General features: G+C 38.7%; 1 protein-coding gene across 1 annotated transcript in view; it reads right to left on the bottom strand.

Annotated features, from left to right (window-relative positions):
* Positions 1-22,055, bottom strand: part of Cpd (carboxypeptidase D) — a 79,155-nt gene that overhangs the window by 12,398 nt on the left and 44,702 nt on the right. Inside the window, exons 6-13 of the mRNA XM_008828738.3 lie at positions 21,528-21,719; positions 20,774-20,941; positions 16,800-16,909; positions 10,153-10,255; positions 9,542-9,684; positions 7,611-7,780; positions 5,102-5,425; positions 2,172-2,367 (exon numbers count right to left, since the gene is read on the bottom strand). Coding sequence (XP_008826960.1) covers positions 2,172-2,367; positions 5,102-5,425; positions 7,611-7,780; positions 9,542-9,684; positions 10,153-10,255; positions 16,800-16,909; positions 20,774-20,941; positions 21,528-21,719 — 1,406 coding nt within the window. The remainder of the gene's footprint in view (positions 1-2,171; positions 2,368-5,101; positions 5,426-7,610; positions 7,781-9,541; positions 9,685-10,152; positions 10,256-16,799; positions 16,910-20,773; positions 20,942-21,527; positions 21,720-22,055) is intronic.

Raw genomic sequence — 22,055 nt, 5'->3', positions numbered from 1 at the left:
TAAACTCTTCCTGGAGTTGTTTTTGTCCTGTATTTGGTCCCAGTTACAAGTAAAGTAATTCCTAACTTATTTATTCTGGTAAAATAGTCTAATGAGTTGAAAATATTTGAGAGCATTTAACCTATTGTTTTTTATTTTGTTTGAGTTTCATTTTGACATTTTCTTTCTTTCTTTCTTTTTTTTTTTTTTTTGGGTCTTTTTGAGACAGGGTCTCCCTGTAGCCTCAGCTGGCCTGGATTCCTTATGGAGACCAGACTGGCCTCAAACTCACAGAGATCCTTCTGCCTCTGACTCCAGAGTGCTGGGATTAAAGGCGTACACCACCATGCCCTTTGTTTGTTTGTTTGTCTGAAACAGGTGTCACTATGCAGCTGTCTGCCCTGGAACTCATACAGAACTGACTGGCATCAAACTCAGAGATCTGCTTGCTTCTGCCTCCTGTGTGCTAGGATTAAAGATATGTGCTACCACGCTTGGCTGCTCACTTATTCTTAAATCTCTTCCTTTGAGAGAGATTTTATTATGTTATACCTTATGTTTAATTATAGACCTATTCAACAGAATTTCAATGAGAGATCCTGTTGCCTTTTTCATTTTTTAAAAGGCAGGGTCTACTGTATCCCAGACTGGCTTCAAAAGTTTTGTGATTTCTATTTAAGTGTTTTACCTATGATATGGTCTCATTACCTTAAGACCAGTACAGCTCAAGTCTGGCTATACATAAGAATAACCTGGGCTGGAGGTGTAACTAAGTAGTACAGAATGTGCTCAATATGTTTAAGACCCTGAATTTGATCCTTAGTATATGTGGGTGTACATGCCTATAATCCTACCACTTTAGAAGTGGAGGTGGAAGATTGTAAGTTTGACGCCAACCTGAGTTAAATAGCAAGTTCAAAGTTAGCCTTGGCTATCTAGTAAGAGCCTATCTTAAATAAATAAATAGCTAAAGATGTAGAGGGTTTTTTGGGGAGGGGTGAAGCCTAAAGAGTTTTAAAAGAAATATTGATGCCTGTGGGGATGAATCCAGACACTGGTGGTCTTAAAAGACTCCAAGGTGTTTCTAATGTGTAGCCAGGGGTTAAAAAAAAATCACTATCTTAGCTATGATCCCATTTTAATAAAGAGCAAAAAAAATGTGTCTAGGAGGTACTTTTTGCAACCTGGAAGAAGCTGTCAATGGAATCTGCTTTGCTGAAGATCATAAGATACTTTTTGAGCAAGTCTGACTTCACCTGGTCACACAGGTCCCTTCTATCCTGGTCATGTGAGTTCTTCCTCAGTTTCTTTTGGGGGAAGGCAACATGGCCTAACCATATGGCATGGAGAGCAAGATACACTGGGTATTTATTTCTTAAAAATTACAAGACAAAGAAAAATAGCACCTACACTTCCTTTAAATTAGTTTTGCTAATTACTGGCTTTGCGATATTAGATGGGTAACAAATAGCTCTACCTCAGGTTCCACATGTGTAAAATAGAGATAACTGGTCTTACAAGGATGAAAACTGGATTAATGAATTAATGATGCATATAAGGTACTGGGTAATTTGTAATTAGTATATATTCAACAAATATTAGTAATATTAGTTCTTCTCCCTTTTCCTAAATTCAATATAGACAGTGCTAATTAGTGGCACTCTTTCCCTCCTTGCCTTGAAACAGCACAGAACTAGATTTCTTCATCATATATCACTAAGCCCCTAGATCAAAGTTACTTCCTATAGCCACAAATTGTTACTGAGACAATTCTGTATCAGTTTTTTCAATCTATTGCAGCTTAAAAATACCCAACATTTTTTATGTAGTCTATGAAAAGAAAAAAAATTATGCCTTTCACTGTATTTTCAATATTGCGGCTCATCTCTATAAGTAACTGAGAATGGAAGTTCCTCAAGTCAGAGTGTAGAGAACTGTGAGAAGCTCTCAGTTTAAATAATGGAGTCTAGGACTAAACACAAACTTTTAGTATTTTTTCTTCTTTGCCTCTCAAAATACAGAAAGAATATAATAGAAAGACACTATGAAGAGAGTATATACAAAGATGATTCAGTCTGTTAAAGAAACATTAATATATCAAAAGTGCTTCTGATAAGTTTAAATGGTGCCCTGATATCAATGTATCACTGAGTCTTTTCCTTTAAGCATGTCAAAACAGGCTATTCTCTTACTTGGGTAACAACTGGGTTCTTTTTGTAATTCAGGCAGAGAAATTCTGCCAGAGCCAAAAGCAGTTCAGTTCCAACTGGAGCATTTCCATGGATACCGGCAACAAAACGAATCTTTGGTTCTTCAGGTTCAGATATATTGGGCTTATTGGAGATTTCAAGCGACCAAATGTGACGATATTCAACACTTTGTCCCAAACTTTGAAAAGCCAGAAACAAAAAGTCAACGAGTAATTAAGCATTATGTTAAACATAACTTATGGACTTTAAAAATAAAAATGAAGGGGAAATAAATAAAGCACAAAAGCCTTTAAAGCTGTTTAAAAAATGAATTATTGTGCATGTCAGAAAATCTTAACAAGTTTTCCTTGACTAAAACCAATCAAATAGAAGAACAATGTTACTAGATTAGGCAAGACTGTGACTTAGTTCAGCACCCTCCCAACTCAGTCCTTCACATGCCAACTTCACAGTATTTACCAACCTTCTGTTGTGTCTTTTGTTATTTTGTCTCTCCCCCACCCCAGCTGAGGACTGAACCCCAGGGCCTTGCGCTTGCTAGGCAAGCGCTCTACCACTGAGCTAAATCCCCAACCCCTGTTGTGTCTTTTAAATCCAGTCACTGAAATTTTTATTATGGAAATATTTTACTACAGGTAAATGTAGAGAACTTCTTTTTAAAACTAAATAATATATCTGAATAACACATTGCATACTTTACTATAAATGCAGTATCAGTTTGACAGAAAAGTCAATGAAAGCAAAACCATTGTTTCCACTTGCACAAGAGCCCTGCGCTTAAGGCTAGTTTTCTTTACTATAAGGGAAGATTTACAAGCATTAGACAAGAATAATATATTAGCGTTACACTGAGAAACATGAATAGGATAAAAAACTATAGCTTTTGAGAACTGTGAATTCCCCCAGCCCTATTAGTGCATTTCTCAACTCTCACCAGACAAGGTTCTTTTTGCAGTAGACAGCAATTAACACAGAAACGCACAATTGCTCATTGTGCAGAGAATAAGAGTCCCCAGCACTAAATGGGACACCTATATCATACCTTCTTCTCCTAAGGCTCAGGGATCATTACAGAGGAGGGGGAAGAAAGATTGTAAGAGCCAGAGGTAGTAGATGAATACAAGGAATCTGTACTGTCTGAACTCCACAGGGTAGTTTCATGTATGAATCCACAGCATTTATGACAGCATGCACAAGACCTGTGATAGCCCAAGCCACACAGGGGCTCAGCATGGATAGGAGTGGTAGGCAGGAGCCCCAGCCCTAGCTGAGGATCTATTGGCAATTGATAGGTGCTGGGAAATGGCAAGTCAGATTTCCTTTCTGGTGTGACACCTGGCAGGTTGACCAGACTTCAAGGGACAGACTCATACCCAAGGGTAGTTAGGAAACAGATTGAACTCAATAGGCCTTTTGGGGGGAAGAAAGGCAAATAATAATAGAGGAGTCGGGGGAGGAGTAATAAGATGGGAGTAGAGAAAGAGGAGGGGGTCTGAATATGATCAAAGTAAAAATACATTGCATGAAATTCTCAAACCAATAAAAATATTTTTTAAAAATTTCTTTTTCATGATGCCATTCAATGATACTTAGTGTCTATTGGTACACCATCTAAAACTCCTGACCTACCAATGGTAGGTGCTGCTTTATTTTAATGAAATACTTAAAAGAAATATTGAATTAGAAGAGTAAAACAATAAGTGAGCTAAGTTATATAACAAAATAATGTCCAATTTTGGCTTTTTTTAAATTTTTTATTTTTTGGTCTTTTTGAGACAGGGTCTCCCTGTAGCCCCAGTTGTCCTGGAACTCACTTCGTAGACCAGGCTGGCCTCGAACTCACAAAGATCCACCTGCCTCTGCCTCCCAAGTGCTGGGATTAAAGGTGTGCTCCACCACACCCGGCTTGGCTTTATTTTTTAAAGTAAGGAAGTCTGTAAACTATATATGATGCTATGGTAGATGACTTTAAAATCTGAACAAGGCAGAAATATACAAAAAAATCAATTGAGGAAGGGAGGTAACTGGCTCTGCTAAAGTAAACAGCACTCCCATCTATAAATATTATAAATCAGAATTTAAGAAGCTAAAATTTCTGGTAAAATTAAAAAAGAACCAATGAAACAAGACAAGTAAAAAAGTAAGAGGGTAAATATGTTCATTAGGAATGCAGAAATGAACTTACAAGGTTGTAAGCTCATGCAAAATGTAAACACCCTCCCTGCAGCAGGCAAACCACAGCAATCAACTAATCACGGAAACAATTTTGGAGTAACTAAAGCAAGACTTAAGAGAACCTGCAGTGATACAGGGAAAGTGAGGCAGAAGCCCGAGAAAGAGAAGGAAAAGCTGTCCCAGTCATCAGTTTTATGTGAGTTAATACTGTGGACTTCCCCAGGGAGAAGCACTTTAACATGTCTCTAAAGCTTCAGGTAAGAGAGACTATGAACAGAGCAGAGTTGAAGAAGTACCTGCAGCCAGGCCATTTTTTCTTAATATGACAGAAATCTTATACACTATCCCTGACAGGTAAGCTCATAGTTCCAAAATACCTCCACTGCCCTCAGCAAAACAAAACAAGCTAAACAATATTTAGTCAGAATCTAAATCTATGGCTGGAACATGGACAGGTGTGATATCAGTCAGAGAAAGGATTAGGAGGAAAAATTTTCCATTTTCAGAAGGCTCAATCTGTGCATTCCTAACCTAATAAGCAGATTTCCTCCAATGTTCCCAAAACTTACTGTCAGAAAAATCTCCAAGCAATATCTGCTGTGAAATAAGTAAATTCCAACTCTCATACATTTAACTCCCAGATACCTCTAAGTAAATTATAAGACTCATTCAACGTGGCTCGGTATGAATGAATTATCTTAAACAAAGAAAAAGAAAAACAAGAAGGTGATCCTTACGTGGTAAGATTTGTAATATGAGGATAGTTCATTACAAGCCCTCTCAAAAACTCTGATAAGTCTTTGTATGAATGGTATCGATACAGAGCGAGATTTGAGGAGGAGCTTAACATGAAGCTTTCCAGGCCATTCTCAGCCGAAAGATCTTTGATTAATGCTTCAAACTGCTTTGTAGTTGGGTCGTTGGCATCATCAGTGCTGGTGCTATCCCCTTGTCCTTTCTTTGATTCATTGTTAGCATCTGCTGAGGATCGAAAAAGTGTGAAGTTGACCTGAATAGCACCTTCACTCTTGACAGTCACGTTCTTCGTAACTGGGTTATACCTATAAAAAGCAGACAAATCAGAGCCACACTTCAGCTACATTGGGAAACAGAGGTGTGCAGAGGCTATGCAAATCCAAATAATAAATGCAGCTTCTTACAAAGTCAAGATTTCAACTTTAAGGAAATTTATGATTTTTTTTTTTTTTTGTCTTTTTGAAGCAGGGTCTCCCTGTCTCAAAAAGACCGAAAAAAAAAAAAAAAACAATTAACAAAGAACAAACGTAGGTAAATGTAAAATACAAATGAATTTCTGGAATTTAAAATATGATTTCAAACAAAACTTTATGCTTGTTGCAGATACCCCATGGCTCCTGAATTCTGCATCTATCATCTGCCATCAAGGTGGAAAAATCAAAGTACCAACTTAGGACATTCTCTGCTAGAGACTTCATTCTTGCCCTACGCTTTAGATGCCCTGCTATTCTAGGTTCTCTAATACTTAGCCAAAGTGAAATAATAGAAACAACTTGTAACTCATTAACATGACTTTTTTGATCCCCTATTTATGAGCAACTGGATATTTGAAATATTTGAAAGCTTTTTTTTTCTAAGAGAAAAAAAAGTATTAACAACCATATTTTTATATACTTAACTCCAATGAATGGTCAAACTAACTCTTTACAAGTATGTTGGCTAGTAAAGAGAGGGGAATATTCTGTGGTAGCACCCATTCTCATTAAAACATGAACAAAGAAAGCTAGCTGAATGTGGCTACATGCCTGTACTCCCAGCACTCGCGAGGTGGAGGCAAGTCACTCTCAGCCAGCCTGTTGCTACCTGAGATCCTGCCTCAAAAAAACCAAACATAAAATTGAAACCAAACCAAACCAAACCAAACCAAAATCCCTACATGAAAGCAAAAGAACCATAGGTTAATTTCCCCTTCTTCCTCTTCCTCCTCCGTCTTCTTCTTTCCTCCCCCACCCCCAACTCCTTTGCTTGTTCTTATTTTGAGACAGGGTCTCTATATAGCCCCAGCTGACCTGGAACTCACTATATAGCCCAGGCTACCCTTCATCTCAGAGATCTACCTGCCTCTGCCTCCTGAGTGCTGGGATTAAAGGTGTGAGTCACCATGTCAGGCTAATTTTCTTCTTTTTAATAAACAAATTTAAGTTGGGCTTGGTAGTGCCCACCTACAGTTCAGTCCTAACCATTCAGGAGGTAAAGTGAAGGACCGCTAAAGCCCAGGAACCAGAGGCCAGTCTGGAAAACATAGTGAAAACTGTTTTTTTTTTTTTTTTGAACAGGGTCTCCCTGTAGTCCCAGCTGGCGTGCAACTCACTATGTAGACCAGGCTGGCCTTGAACTCACAGAGATCCGCCTGCCTCTGCCTCCCCAGTTCTGGGATCAAAGGCATGTACTACCATGCCCAGCTGTGAAAACTGTTTTTTAAAAAGTTTAATAAAATACATGGTAATGCATGCCTATAATCCAGCACTTGAAAGGCAGAGGCAGGAAGATCAGAGTTCTAGCCCAGCCAGGGCTACAAGAGACCCTATCTACAAAAATACCAAAAACAATTTTTTTTAAAAAGGCACACAAAGCCGGGTTTGGTGGCGCACATCTTTGATCCCAGGGAGGCAGAGGCATGTGGATCTCTGTGAAACCAGCTTAGTCTGGGCAGCCCAGCTGAGGCTACAGGGAGACCCTGCCTCAAAAGACCCCCAAAATAGGCACACATGCCTATAAAGATGAAAATGGTCTTACTTAGAGCTTGTAGCATAAGAATTTTTAACTGAAGAAATGATATAAATGTACATAGAATAATGAATGTACGTGACAGCTTTGAAAAGTTATGATAGGTAGCAAATATAAAACGGTAGCATATTGGGTAATGTGAATATTCAGTAGAATATGAGTATTTGCTTTTTCTTTTCAGTCTGCAGGTACATCTCAGAATTATTATCAACAGGAAAGAAACCAGTCCCTGTGGACAGACGGCAGGTGATCAGAGCAGAGGAAGGCAAAGGTGTGTGACTTCAGAGCTTTCTGTATGACAGTGCCATGGGGAGCAGGTGCTCACTTTGTCACTAGAACAGGGTGAAACTTGCTTGAAACTTCCTGGCATTAAACTCCAGGTTGCTTAGCAGGCTTTCTAGGACTTTCTGGAAATAACCTTCCAGAATGGAGCCATGTTTGTCTTATTCCCAAGCACTCCATTTTAAAGCAGTCATCACTTACCCTCGAGCAGATGCTGTGATTTTATAAGTCCCTGGAACCAAGAGGCGCCAGTAATCTCCAGCTTTGTAAGTAGTCACTGGGTGATTAATTTCAGCAACACTGATGGTGGCATTTAATATACCCCTACCATCTGTGGCATCAAGGACAAATCCTTTGACACCCTGATGAACCTGGATAAAGGACAAGAACACCAGATTTTAAGGGGAAAAATCATGTAATTATTTGGGAAATTCATATCCAAAATAACAGTTAATAATATAAACCAATGGAACATATAGGAATTTAAGAGCTCAGAGTAAAGCTAACTAAATATAAATACTCATTAAAAAATATTTTTGTTTTTAAAGGCTAATCTTTCATAGGTCAAGTTTGTCTTTATCATGAAGAATATAAATAACACTGTTTTAACTTTAGTACATTCTAATTACTTTAGAATATAGGCTGCTGTAAAAGAAAACAAGCAGGGCTGGGTGTGGTGGTGCATGCCTTTAATCCCAGCACTTGTGAGTTCAAGGCCAGCCTGGTCCATACAGTGAGTTCCAGGACAGCTGGGGCTACAGGGAGACTAAAAAAAAAAAAAAAAAAAAAAAAAAAAAAAAAAAAAAAAAGCAAAGCCTTTTCTGAAAGGAAATTGATTTTATAGGAAGAACATCCTAAATTGAAAAGGGTAAGGAGATAAAATAATCAAATGCACTAGATCCTGGTTCCAAATACATCTATAAAATTATACTTGGAGCAAAGAAATTTGAATCTAGACTGGGTATTAGGTAATATTAGAAAATTACTGTTACTTTTCTTAGATGAGATAATGGTATTTTGAGATGACAGGTAGACTATTCTTATTTTTAGGAAAGGAATACCTAAGTATTTGAAGAAAAAATATCCCAACATTTCCAATTTCAACTAAAACAGTTCATCAAAAAACGTTTTGGTGTATATATTTTTCAAATATTTAATAAACCACTTATTTGCAAATAAATAGTGTATATATATCAAACTTATAATAAACATTTAGACAACATTAGTAATCCACAAGCATATTAAATCAAACTCAGTATTGTAAATTCCAAAGTAATGAAGCTTCATCAAGTTTCAGGTCTTCCAAACCTCAAATACTGAGTCCTTTAGCTGTTTTGTTTGCTACTTAGATGTTATAGATGTTTAATCATGGAGGATGTTTTGTTTTAGTTTTAAGTCAACAATGTACTGTTAGCACAAAACTACCCTTTGCTTACTCCAAACTTGCAGTCCAGATGATTTTATTTTCCATGCCTGAACATTTTATTTCTCATATAAATAAAGCAAAGACAGCAAAATATTAAAAACTGCTACATCTAGGTGTTGGAGTAGAGTGTTTATTGTACTAGTCAGACCTTTTCTACATATGTAAATCTATAAAATGAAAGTTATTTTTAATATTAGTAAATAAGCTCACATATTTTATACATTATCATTCAGGAAAATACTAGAAATATACTAGTATAATAGGTAATCCTAATAAACCATTCACATATTTCTTAGAGTCTTTACCTACAGGCCACCATGTGTATGCAAATAAAAGGAAACTAATAGTTTCACAAAAAGGAAAAAAATCATTGGCAATAAGAAAAAAATCCTATTACTTAGCAAATATTTACATGTGGATCTAATTTATGTCATTTTTTTTTTTAGAAAAACAGAGTGAAAAATGACCACTAGTCCTTAAGAGCAAATGTCCCTACCTTATTTAATCCTTTTAACGCCAACTCTTTCCCATACAAATAAACTTGTTTTTATCCCTGAATTTTCTAGATAAATATGCTAAACAAACCGGAATACACAAATTGGGCAAATACACTAAAGCAAATATATTTTAACTCCATATCTAAGAACTACATGTACACAAAAATCTTGCTCTTGAAAGGAATCATACTTTACTCCTGAGAACTCACCTGTTTCATGAACTGGATTAGAGATCTTCGATTCTGTTCCCAGAACTTTGGCAAATCTTTCTCAAATGGATATTTCACACAACCTAGTTCAATTGTTACTTCAAAGCAATTTGTTTGTAAATAGTTCCAGTCCTGCATACCACCTAAAGGACAAAAAAATTAAAATTAAAATAAATCACCTGAATAGTTTTAAATAGTTTAGATTCTGAAAGGTGGGACACATTCCTAGTAAAAAGTCAATTATCTTGGATCTGCAGTGATTGAAAAACAACAATGTATTCATAGGAGAGCCCTGAGATGCTCCCAATCTAGGCAGAACACCTGTATTTCCACACTTAGGAGGAATTCAAGTGTACCTTCCTACGCTCTTTCTATGCAATGGCTGGAGGTAGACTGCAACACTGTGATCAAGCTGTAGTGATACACTTTTACTCAAAACTCTAAGAGTATCAAATGTGAAATAGTTGAAAAGGTTAATTGAATGTCTTAAAACCATTTACACATTAAAAAAATAATAATGGTTCTTTCTCAAAATTAAAAAAAGGTCAGTAGTAAGAAGCACCATCCAGGAGAGTAGAAAATCAAAGTTGTAAGGCCATGATGAGCTTTACCTGGAACATTATACCAATTAGCTCCATTTGTTATTCCATGAGGAAAATATTCATTAGGGTACATATTCTTGCAAGGTCTACCTTGAAACATCTGGGAGTTTTCCTGAAAAAAAATAAAAAAAAAAAAAAAGATCTTGTATTTGCATCTACATCAAAGAAAAGACAGCCCCACTGGAAGAATATAGAAAACAATGGTAAAAGGTTGCCTAGGGGCATATGAGAGGTGGGGCGTAGAGACTTTCAGTGCAGAGCTTTTCTATGCCATTTGATTTTGAATGTATGAATTTATTACTTTTTAAAAATTTATTTATTTAGAGACATGGTCCTACTATGTAGATCAGGCTCACCTCACAAAAATCTACCGGCCTCTGCCTCCTGAGTGCTGGGATTAAAGGTGTGCACCACCATGCCTAACCATGTATAAAATTTTGTTTGATTGACTGATTTTTTTTTTTTTTTTTTTGAGATAGGGTCTCTCTGTAGCCCTGGCCTGTTCCTGGCCTGGAACTCACAGGGATCCACCTGCCTCTGCCTCCCAAGTGTTGGGATTAAAGGTGTGGGGCAGCTGATTGAATGATTTTTAAATTTTATGTGCATGAGTGTTTTACTGTATATATGCAAGCACACCCATGTGTACAATGTCCCCAGAGGTCAGAAGAGAACATCAGATCCCCTAGAACTGGAGTTAGGATGATTATTAGCCACCATGTGGATGCTGGGAACCAAACCCAGGTCCCCTTCAAAACAGTGAGTACTCTTAACCACTGAGCCATCTCTAACTCTCAATTTATTTTTTAAAGTATTTTAAAAATGTCTTATTTTTATTTTATATATATGAGTATATTGCCTGCATGTATGTAAGTGCACCTGTGTTGTGCATTGTCTGTGGACGTCAGAAGAAGGCATTGGATCCCCTTGAACTGGAGTTACAGACGATTGTTAGCTGCCATGTGGATACTGGGAATCAAATCTGGGTCCCCTGTGAGAGCAGCCCATGCTCTTAACTGCTGAGCCATCTCTCTAGTCCCTATATGATTTTTATGTGTTATGAGTGCTTTGCCTACATGTATGTAAGTGCACCACATGCATGCAATGCCAACAGAGGCCAGAAGAGGGCATCAGATCACCTGGAACTGGAGTTACAGCTGCTATATGGGTGCTGGGAACTGAATCTAGGTCCTCTGCAAGAACAGCCAGTGCTTTGCTCTACTTCAATGGATTTTTCCCTGCCAACTTCCCCCTCTCCTCCCTATAAAAACTTTGTGTGAATGTTCATTAAATTGAGACTTGATCAGAAAGCCTGTCTTGTCTCCATTCTTCGCATCCCTTGTCCCTTTCCGTCCCCTCTCCTCCCTCCAGAAACCCACGTTGACTGTCCTGCGGGTCGGGACAAGTACACCCATGTCGGCAATGCCCAAAGATGTCAGAAGAGGGTGTTGAATTCCCCTGGACCTGGAGTTACAGGCAGTTGTTAGCTACCATGTGGGTGCTGGGAAATTGAACCTGGGTCCTCTGTAATAGCAGCCAGTGTTCTTAACTGCTGAGCCATTCTTCCAGCCCCCTGAATTTATTTTTTAAAGTAAAAATTAAGGGCCAGTGAGATGGCTTAGTGGATAAAGGTACTTGGCTTCCTGGAGATCTGAGTTTGATCCCTGGAACCCACTTAAAACTGGAAGGAGAGAACCAACTCCAGATTTGTCTAACCTCTTACCTCCACACAGGTACCATGGCATGCACCGCCCCCCAACGCATACAAGTAATAATAAATTTTTTGGGGGGGATCTTTTTGAGACAGGGTCTCCCTGTAGCCCCAGCTGGCCTGCAACTCACTATGTAGACCAGGCTGGCCTGGAACTCACAGAGATCCACCTGCCTCTGCCTCCCAAGTGTTGGGATTAAAGGTGTGTGCTAGCACACCTGGCTTCTGAGGAGTTTTTTCTTTTTTTGTCTTTTTGAGACAGGGTCTCCCTCTAGTCCCAGCTGACCTGAACTCACTATGTAGATCAGGCTGGCCTTGAACTCACAAAGATCCACCTGCCTCTGCCTCCCAAGTGCTAGAATTAAAAGCGTGCGCCACCATGCCTGGCCTGAGGAGCTTTTTTAAGAAATTATTTTTATTTTATGTGTATGAGTGCTTGCCTGCATGTACGTCTGTGTACTACATGTGCACATGGTGTCCATGGAGGCCAGAAGAGGGTGTCAGATCCTCTAGAGCAAGAGTTACATACAGGTGGATTGTTAGCTCCCATGTGGTGCTGGGAACTGAAACCTGGTCCTCTGCAAGAAGAGCCAATGCTCCTAACCACTGAGCCATTTCTCTAGCCTTGAGCTGAAGAGGTTTTAACAAACAATGGCTGCTGGGTGTTGGGAGAGTCAATTTTCTTTAAGGATGTGGCCCTGGAAGGTCAACCAGGTTCTAGTGAATGGCATCACACTTATGAGGCATAACACTCATACACATAAAATAAAAATAATAAATAAAATATTTTTTTAAAAAGAGAGAGAACATGAAGTTGAAAGGGAGTGGAGGGGGTTTGGGGGTAGATCTGGGAGGAGTTGGGGGAGGACTGGGTGGATGAATATGATCAAAATAAATTATATGCATGTATGAAAGATAAAAATATTAAAAAATAAATGGATAGAAAATTACTTGTAACTATAACTAATATAAAACTGAGCCCAAACCTTTAAAAATTTTTCTGCATATTCATACATTTCATACTTTCTTTTTATTTATTTATTTTATGTGTAGGCATGTATTGCCTGCATGTAGGTAAGTGTACCCGTGTCGTGTCATGCCCACGGAGGTCAGAAGAGGCTGGTGAATCCCCTGGGACTGGAGTTACAGACAGTTGTTAGCTGCCATGTGGGTGCTGGGATTTGAACCCAGGTCCTCTGTAAGAACAACCAGTGTTCTTAACCATTAAGCCATCTCTCCAGCCCTCATTTCATACTTTCAAGGAGCTTAAATTCCTTAAGAGGAAACAATGTAGAGTAAGCAGCTTTCCCTGACATCTGGGAACTAAGACAGGCTCTGTGTGCTTTGATGGCAAGGTGCAAGTATCCTATTTTCTTCTTTTTAGATAACACTCTTGGAAATAGTTTGTATCTTTGTGTCCTCAGTATCCAGCCTGGTGTCTGGCATAAGGTACATGGGTAATTACTTGCTCAGTGAAGGGAAGAAAAATTGTCATGTGGTGTAAATAAATGGTAAAGATTACTTTTTATTTGTTTGTTGGTCTTTTTGAGACAAGGCCTCCCTGTAGCCCCAGCTGGCCTGGAACTCATTATGTAGACCAGGCTGGCCTCATCTCACAGAGATCTGCCCATCTCTGCCTCCCAAGTGCTAGGATTAAAGGTGTGTACCACCACGCCCCACTTGCTTGATTTTAATATCTTATTTATTTTTATTTTTGTGTATGGGTATATTGCCTGCAGGTATACCTATGTCATGCAATGCCTATGGAGGTCAGAAGAAGTCAACAGATCCCCCCTGGAACTGGAGTCACAGACAGTTGTTAGCTGCCATACAGGTGCTGGGACCCAAAACCAGGTCCTTTGCAACAGCAGCCAGTGCTTTTAACCACTGAGCCATCTCTCTAGTCTGAAAAGGACTGCTTTATTAAAACTGAAAGATGGTTAAAGCTTCATTTCTCCTTTTTGGAAATAGGAAAAAAGGATAAAAAAAATGTCAAGAGAAAAACCTTTTATTTTCCTAGCACTCTGAGAATTAGCCATTTAACTTTAAAATATATAAACAATCCCCTTCTAGAAACTTAATATCCCTGTTAAAAGCTTATGATCCCATAGCATTCTTTTGTGTTCTGGTTTTCTACTGAAGGCTGGCACCACAATTTCCTGTGCTTCTGACTCTCTGCTTCTATCCATATCTATCTATTATTATAGGACACAGATGTACAATTATATCATTATATACAATTATATAGGACATGGATGTACTATTATATCATAAAGCCAATATATGTATTATAAACATTCATAAAAACATAAACACTAAAGGATACTATAAAAAAATCTAAATAGAATCCAGGTGTGATGGTGTGCACTTTTAATTCCAGCACTTGGGAGGCAGAGGCAGGTGGATGAATCTCTGTCAGATCGAGGCGAAGCGAGGCCAACCTGGTCTGCATAGCCAGTTCCAGGCCAGCTGGGGCTACAAGAAACCCTGTCTCAAAAAACAAGCAAAGAAACAAACCAAACTCTACATAGACTTTTTAATATTCTTTCTTTTTAAGATCATCTTATGTAAATCCTATTCTGGACACCACAGTTCTAGGCAATAACTATCAACATTTTGACTTGATTCTCAGAGCAGGAAGGAGTCAGTGAAGGTATACGAATGGCTCTAGGTGGTTTATTCTGATCATTCATTCGTACTTTGACAAGAATGTCAAGACAATTCAACAAGCAAAGAACAATCTTTTAAAAAGGTGTAGAGGGAGCTGGGCGTGGTGGCTCACACCTTTAATCCTAGCACTTGGAAGGCAGAGGCAGCCAAATCTGTGAGTTCAAGGCCAGCCTGGTCTACATAGTGAGTTCCAGTCCAGCTGGGGCTACAGGGAGACCCTATCTCAAAAAGATTTAAAAAAAAAAAAAAGGTGTAGAGGGGCTGGAAAGATGGCTTAGCAGTTAAGAGCACTAGCTGCTCTTGTAGAGTACCTGGGTTCAATTCTACATGATGGCTAACAACCATTTCCCAGTTCCAGGGGACCTGATACCTTTCTCTGACCTCCATAGGAACTGCATGCACAGGTGCACTTAACATGCATGCAGGCAAATGGCTGGAACTGTGTGAGTATTCTGGGCTATACCTGTAATACTGGGATGGAGAAGAAGGTTGGTCGGTGGTAATTACTGAGAACTGGATATTGGGGAAGTGGATATGTCAAAGGGGTGTGCAAGAGCCTTAAAAATATCAATGGAAAAAAAATATCAATGGAATGATATGGGTCTAGGTTGGGGAGAAAGATAAATCAAAAGATTAATAGTTTAAGGAAATAAAGGTAAAAAAACCTAAGTCACAGTGAATGAATGTACAACATGATGGGAATATATGAAAAATCTAATCAACTAATTTTGATTTTGATAGCTGTTACAAAATCCATTCTAATTACTCCATGTATGCCCCCCCCCACAAAATATGGTATACCAAATAGAAGGTAGCAGTTCTTCAAGGTGAAATAAACAGCTGTATTCTTTTATTAGCAATTCTAAATATCAATCTCACAAGGTCCATTTGCAGGAAGGGAGTGAGTATGAAGGGGAGTATGAAGGTGAGTATGAAGGTGGAATTACGATATGTTTGTAATTAGAGAGCACGGAGCAGTAACAGCCTTTTATCTATAACTAATCAGATCACAGACCCAACCAATAGACTTAAAATGGAAACTAGCACCCTCATATTCAGGTCCCAACATGGAACATGCTTTCTTAGAACTATCTTTAAATAAAATTTTCATATACCCCTGTATTTTAACATTTGTGTGTGGGGGGTACATGTCTGGATCAATCAGCCTAATAATATAATACTAATGTGTGTGTGTGTAGAGACCAGAGACTGACACTGAGGACCTTCTTCACTTGTTTCCACATTGTTGTTGTTGTTTTTTTTTTTTTTAAGCTTGCAGCTCATGGATTCAGCTAGGCAGCATGGCTGGCCACTGAGATCAGGGATCTTCTGTCTCTGCCTCCCTAGGGTTGAGGTTATAGATAGGTGTTGTGACTGGCTTTTTGTGTGGGAGCTGGGGATCTGAACTCAAGCCCTCAAGCTTGCACAAGCATTTTACTAACTGTGCCATCTTCCTACCTATTAATATTTCTGATTAGAAAAGGCATCATACTCATTACAGGAAGTTTAGAAAACAAAGAATTGTCTGTTTGAGCTTGTTATATTATGCTAAGATTTTAAATACCTTAGTTACTAGTAATTTGTTTTGTTTTGTTTGAGATGGACTCTCATAGCCCAGACAGTCTCAGAACTTGCTGCTATAACCTAAGCTATCCTCAAGCTCACATTCCTTCTGCCTTATCATACAGCTCTCAAGTGCATGTACCACTATGTCCAGATGGTAATTTTGTATATACAATGAGATAGTAAAACTTTTGTCTTTACAGACTTAAGTCTTTGTTGTATATCTATTGAGATGGTTACAGGGTTTTCCTTCTTTATTAGTACAGTGAATTAGACTGACTTATTTTCAAATGCTCAAAGAGAAAGCAACTATAGACAATTCATAAAGTATTACTGTAGCTACAGGAAATAACATTCAATTCACAAAAACAAGATCTGGCTGCAGAACTGTAATTCATCAGTTCTCTGTTTCAGTCTACTTTACTGGGCTTGTAAGTCAAATGACATAAGGTAGCATCATTTATAGTCTATCTGCTATGCTAAAAACTGTGGATGAAAATGCATGACCTGCACTTAAAGACTAATGGAGAAAGAGATGTAGATATTCTAAAGGAAGTTGAGAAACGGGAGGAAAAAACAAAACAAAACAAAAACTGATGACTGACCCAGAGTCATGAGTATCTTAATTATTGAGAGTACTTGACCTGAATCCTTTATTTTAAGGCATTTTTAATGAATTAATTTTATAGTACCTGATGTTCAAACATAAGCATACCTTGGAATAAGAAAGTGCTATTTGTTGAAACACAGCATCATCTGGTGATTTACTGTATGTGGCAACTCCTTGTTGATCATCGTCGAAAGGGTAGTTAACCACCAAAGAACCTACAAGGGAAAAGAGAAAAATGTATAATTACATTTCAAAAGGGATCAGCAACATAAACCTTTCATCATTCAGTCATAGAAGGTGTGATGGTTAGTGTTGATTGTAATCTTGACAGGATTTGGAATCACCTAGGAGACAAGCCTTCAGGCATACCTTAGAGGGATTACTTAGATTAGGTTAGACTTGGGGCAGCCCTGTGAGTGATTATCTTGATTAGGTTAATTGAGGTAGGAAGACCCATCCTAAGCAGCACCATTACCTGGGTTTGGGTTCTGGACTGTCTAAAAGGAGGAAGCAGGCTGACCATGAGCATTTATCACTCTCTGTTTCATGACTGTGGATGCAATGTGATCAGCTGCCTGACGTTACTGCTGCCAGAACTTCCTTGCCATGGTGGGCTACACCTTGGAACTGTGAGCCAAAATAAACCCTTTCTCCCTTAAGTTGTTTTATCAGGGTATTTTATCAACAGAAAAAGACAGAAAGGAAATCCATAAGATTTGCCAAGGCTATTTTCCTTAATAGAAATGAAAAATAAAGGCTAGGAATGTACAAGGCTTTGGGATCAATCCCTGGCCCTATTAAAAAAAAACAACTTCACTAATTTTCTTAATGAAAATCAAAGTGAGCAAGTGAGGAAATAATACCCATGCATGATATCTAAAGGCTATCTTAACCTCTTTGGAATTTACTGGTGTGATTTACCTATCAGATCTTAAACCAGAAGTGTACAAGTTTAACAATTTTACTTTTATACTATTCACAATCACAAAACTGACTAAATTTTGGTACTTTTCCATAAAATTCATACATTTTAAAGATCAAGGGATCTTAAAATCAGAACAGAAACTTAAGGTTCAACTAAGCTATTCCTCATTTTGGAGATGTGGAATCTAAAACAGAGAAGTTAAGCAATTCAGGGACAGTAGAGGCAGCCTGAAAACTAGAAGAATTATAAAAATTCCTTTTGCAGTCTAACTAAAAATTGTTCAATTGGACTTGTATTATACGATGTTTCATAATTTACAGTAAAGAAAGTAATGCTTTAAAGCCTGTGAAGGCCATTAACTCTGTTCATGCTTTCCCACGGGATTGAAAGTAGTAAGGATGTATCTCAAGCAAAAGCCATGAGCTACATTTGTCAAACAACTGAAGCCTTTATTTTCCTGTCTGTGGAGGTCTGAATGAGAAATATCTCCCATAAGCTCAGGTCTTTGAATGCTTGTTTCCTAGTTGATGACACTGTTTGGGAAGGTTATGGAACCTTTAGAAGGCAGAGTCTTGCTGGAGGAAGTATGTCATTGGGGGTAGGCTTTGAGAATTTATAAGCCTTGCCCCATAAGTTTGCTTTTTCTGCAATGTGTTTGCAATTAAAGACATGATCTCAGCTTTTTGCGGCAGCTGCCTGCTACCATGCTTTATAGATTCTCTCTCTGGAACCACAAGCCAAAATAAATTCTTTGATCCATAAGTCACTTTTGGTCATGGTGTTTTTTATTTTGTGTGTATGAGTGCATTGCCTATATGTGTGTAAGTGCATCCATGTCATGCAATGCCTGCGGAGGTCAGAAGAGTGTTGGATTCCACTGGAACTGGAGTTATGGACAGTTGCTAGCCACCATGTGGGTGCTGGAAATTGAACCCAGGTCCTCTGCAGGAGCAGTCAATGCTCTTAATTGCTGAGCCATCTCTCCAGTAACTGGTCATAGTATTTTATTACAGCAACAAAAAGTAACTGTTACATTATCATAATGTTTTCATTTGTCTATCTGTCCACTTAGTATACCTTCTACTGAGCTGCATGTGTGGAAGTCAAAAGACGAATTGCAAGATTTGGTTCTTGTCTTCCACCATGTGAGTTCAAGGACCAAACATGGCACATCCTTATATACTAAGCCATCTCACCAGCCTTTTACATCTTCCACTCTTATTCACCCTAGCTGGCTATTGTGATTTTTTTCTGGGGAGGTGGATGGGGGAGAACAGGGTTTCATGTATCCCAGCTGGCCTTGAATTAGCTATGTAGCTGAGGATTACCTTGAACTCCTGATTTTCCTGATTCTCTCTCCTGAATGCTGGGATTACAGCATGTGCTACCATGTTAGGTTTATGGGGTGATGGGCACAGACACCCAGGGCTTGCTTCATGTATGCTAGGCAGGTACCTTACCAACTGAGATACATCCCTAGTCCCATGATTATTTTTGTTTTACTTTGAGACAAGGTGTCCCTGTAGCCGTAGCCCCAGCTGGCCTGGAACTAACTATGTAGACCAGGCTGGCCTTGATCTCACAGAGATCTGCTTGTCTCTGCCTCCCAAGTGCTGGGATTAAAGGTGTGCACCACGACACCCAGCCTATGATTCTTTTTGTAATGCTGATCTCTATTAAACTGACTCACTCCTAATGAATCATATGGAGATATGTAATCTCAGATCCTCTATATGAGAGTGAGGTCATTATGCTGCAGCTAGTATCATATTCTCTCTCTCTCTCTCTCTCTCTCTCTCTCTCTCTCTCTCAATGTTAAGTAAGAGAATGTCAAAATCCACGTTTATTTAAGAGTATGAGATTTTAGGAGAAAACATTACTGAACATGTGGCTCTGTTGGTGTTCAATTTTTATGAAAGACAAAAGAGCATGCTATCTGGTTAAGAGTATAAAGAATAAACACAAAACACTTGAAGACCTATTAGAGGAAATGGGGAAGGGGGAAATGATAGAGGGAAGACGAGAAAGGAAAAAGGAAGGAGGGGGGAAAGAGGAGTAAGAGGAAGAGGGTTGATGAGATGACTCAGTGGGTAAAAGTGCTCACTGGACAAACTTGACAACCTGAGTTGGATCTTCAAATCCCAATGAAAGAAAAGAACCGACTCCTGAAAGATGTTCCTTGACCTCCACACATGTGCTATGGAATGTACTCATCCCCCCATACATCACATACACAATAATGAATGAAAAAGGGCAAGAGAAAAGAGAAAGAAAAAGGTCTCCAGGGGTAAAGAAAGATGAGAGTGGTGATGCTGCCTGTAATCTTAGAACTAGGGAGGCAGGGCCAGAAGGATGGCTGCAAGATCAAGGCCAGCATGGTCTACAGAGTTCCAGGCCTGCCTCAGGTACTTGGTAAGAATGTGTCTCAAAAAATAAGCTGGCTGTGATGGCACACACCTTTAATCCCAGGAGGCAGAGGCAAGTGGATCTCTGTGAGATCCAGGCCAGTTGGAGTTATAAGGAGACTCTGTCTCGAAAAAATGAAAAAAAAAAAATCATAAAACAAAAAACAAGGGCTAAAGAGATGGCTCAAATGTTAAGAGCACTGGCTGTTCTTGCAGAGGACCTGGGTTCAGTTCCTAATACCCACATGGTGGCTCTCAACCATTGGTAACTCCAGTTCCAGGGGAATCTGATGCCCTCCATGGGCATTGCATGAATAGGTGCACTTACATACATGCAGGCAAAACATACACACAAAAATAAATTTTAAAAAAGAAAAGAAGCAGCCAGGCATGGTGACGCACACCTTTAATCCCAGCACTCGGGAGGCAGAGGCAGGCAGATCTCTGTGAGTTCAAGTCCAGCCTGGTCTACATAGTGAGCTCCAGGACAGCTGGGGCTACAGGGAGACCCTGTCTCAAAAAGACTGAAGAAAAAAAAAAAAAAAAAAAAAAAAAAAAAAAAAAAAAAAAGAGTGAGGAGGGAACAGCCAGGAAATTGTCCTAAAAAGAAGAAAAAATTTTGTTATCTGTCACAGTAGCAGGAATAGAACACTCTTTTGAAGAAAGCCTAGGACCATAAACAGATAAAATTTGAGGATTTTCAAATGCTCTCAACAAGAACTAATTAGTGGCATATAAAACTGCCATACCTCCATGTAGATTTGCTGATAGCACAAATGGATAGGCCTTCAACCAGCTCATTACAGCAATAGTTTCCGGTTGGGTAGGATCTGTGATCGGAACAAACTGGTCTGGGAAATTTCGGTTTAGGTCAAAGTTGTTGCTGTTGTTCCTGCCAATTACACTTATTGAATCTCCTGCAGGATAAAGGATTAAGCTATGTTTTATTACAATACAACACACACTACTGTAGCTACCTTAAAGGTACCTACAAACACATGAAAACTTACTGTTATCAATCCTACTGTGTTAAAATATCTTTTCTCCACACTGTATGTTTAAAAAAAAAAAAAAAATTTCAGGGCTGGAGAGATAGCTCAGCAACTGAGAGCACTGGTTGCTCTTACAGAGAACCTGGGTTTGGTTCCCAGCACCTACAACTATCCTAACTCCAGTTCCAAGGGATCCGAGGCCCTCTTCTCACCTTTGTGAGAATGGGCGCACTTACACACATGCAAGCAACACACTCATACACATAAAACAAAAATAATAAATTGTTAAATCAGCAAATTGTATATATATATGTGTGTGTGAATATATATGAACATATATGCATATATGTTCACATAATGAAAAGTCTGCCTCATCTTACATGTATATAAAAAGCTAAAACCAATCATAAGTCATAAGAATTTTAAAAAGTTAATGACTTTTCTCTATTCCAAAATAATCATGCTATATAATAATCAAAAGATTAAGCACTAACAGCCAATTATTCTTTACCTTCTTGGGACTTTTCATATCCATCAGGATTCATGGATGGCATAAGGTGAATTCTAGTGCTGCGAACCAAATCTGTTACTTCAGGGTCTGTTCCAAAGTTCTTACAAAGGTATTCAATGAGGTTCAATAGCAGTTCTTTTCCAACTACCTCATTTCCATGCATATTCCCAATATACTTAAATTCTGGTTCACCTGAAAACAGAATAAATACATGGAAGACCTCCTCCCTCCCTTTCAACTGTAATGGAGTCTCACCCCCCCAAAAAAATTCTGAACCAAAATTTTTTTAAAACATGCATTTTTCAGGGACTGAAGAGATGGCTCGGCGGTTAAGAGCACTGACTGCTCTTGCAGAGGACCTGGGTTCAATTCCCAGCACCCATATGGCAGCTACGAACCGTCCTTAACTCCAGTTCCAGGGGAATTGGAAGCCCTCTTCTGACCTCCTCGGCATTGCACACACAGGTGCACTCACATACATGCAGGCAATACACTCATACACATAAAATAAAAATAATAAATAAAATA

The sequence above is a fragment of the Nannospalax galili genome, unplaced genomic scaffold (assembly GCF_000622305.1).
Source record: "Nannospalax galili isolate Female #2095 unplaced genomic scaffold, S.galili_v1.0 scaffold212, whole genome shotgun sequence".
In the NCBI taxonomy this organism is placed as follows: Eukaryota; Metazoa; Chordata; class Mammalia; order Rodentia; family Spalacidae; genus Nannospalax; species Nannospalax galili.
The sequence above is the reverse complement of the archived record's forward strand: the minus strand, read 5'-3'. Positions and strand labels throughout refer to the sequence as shown.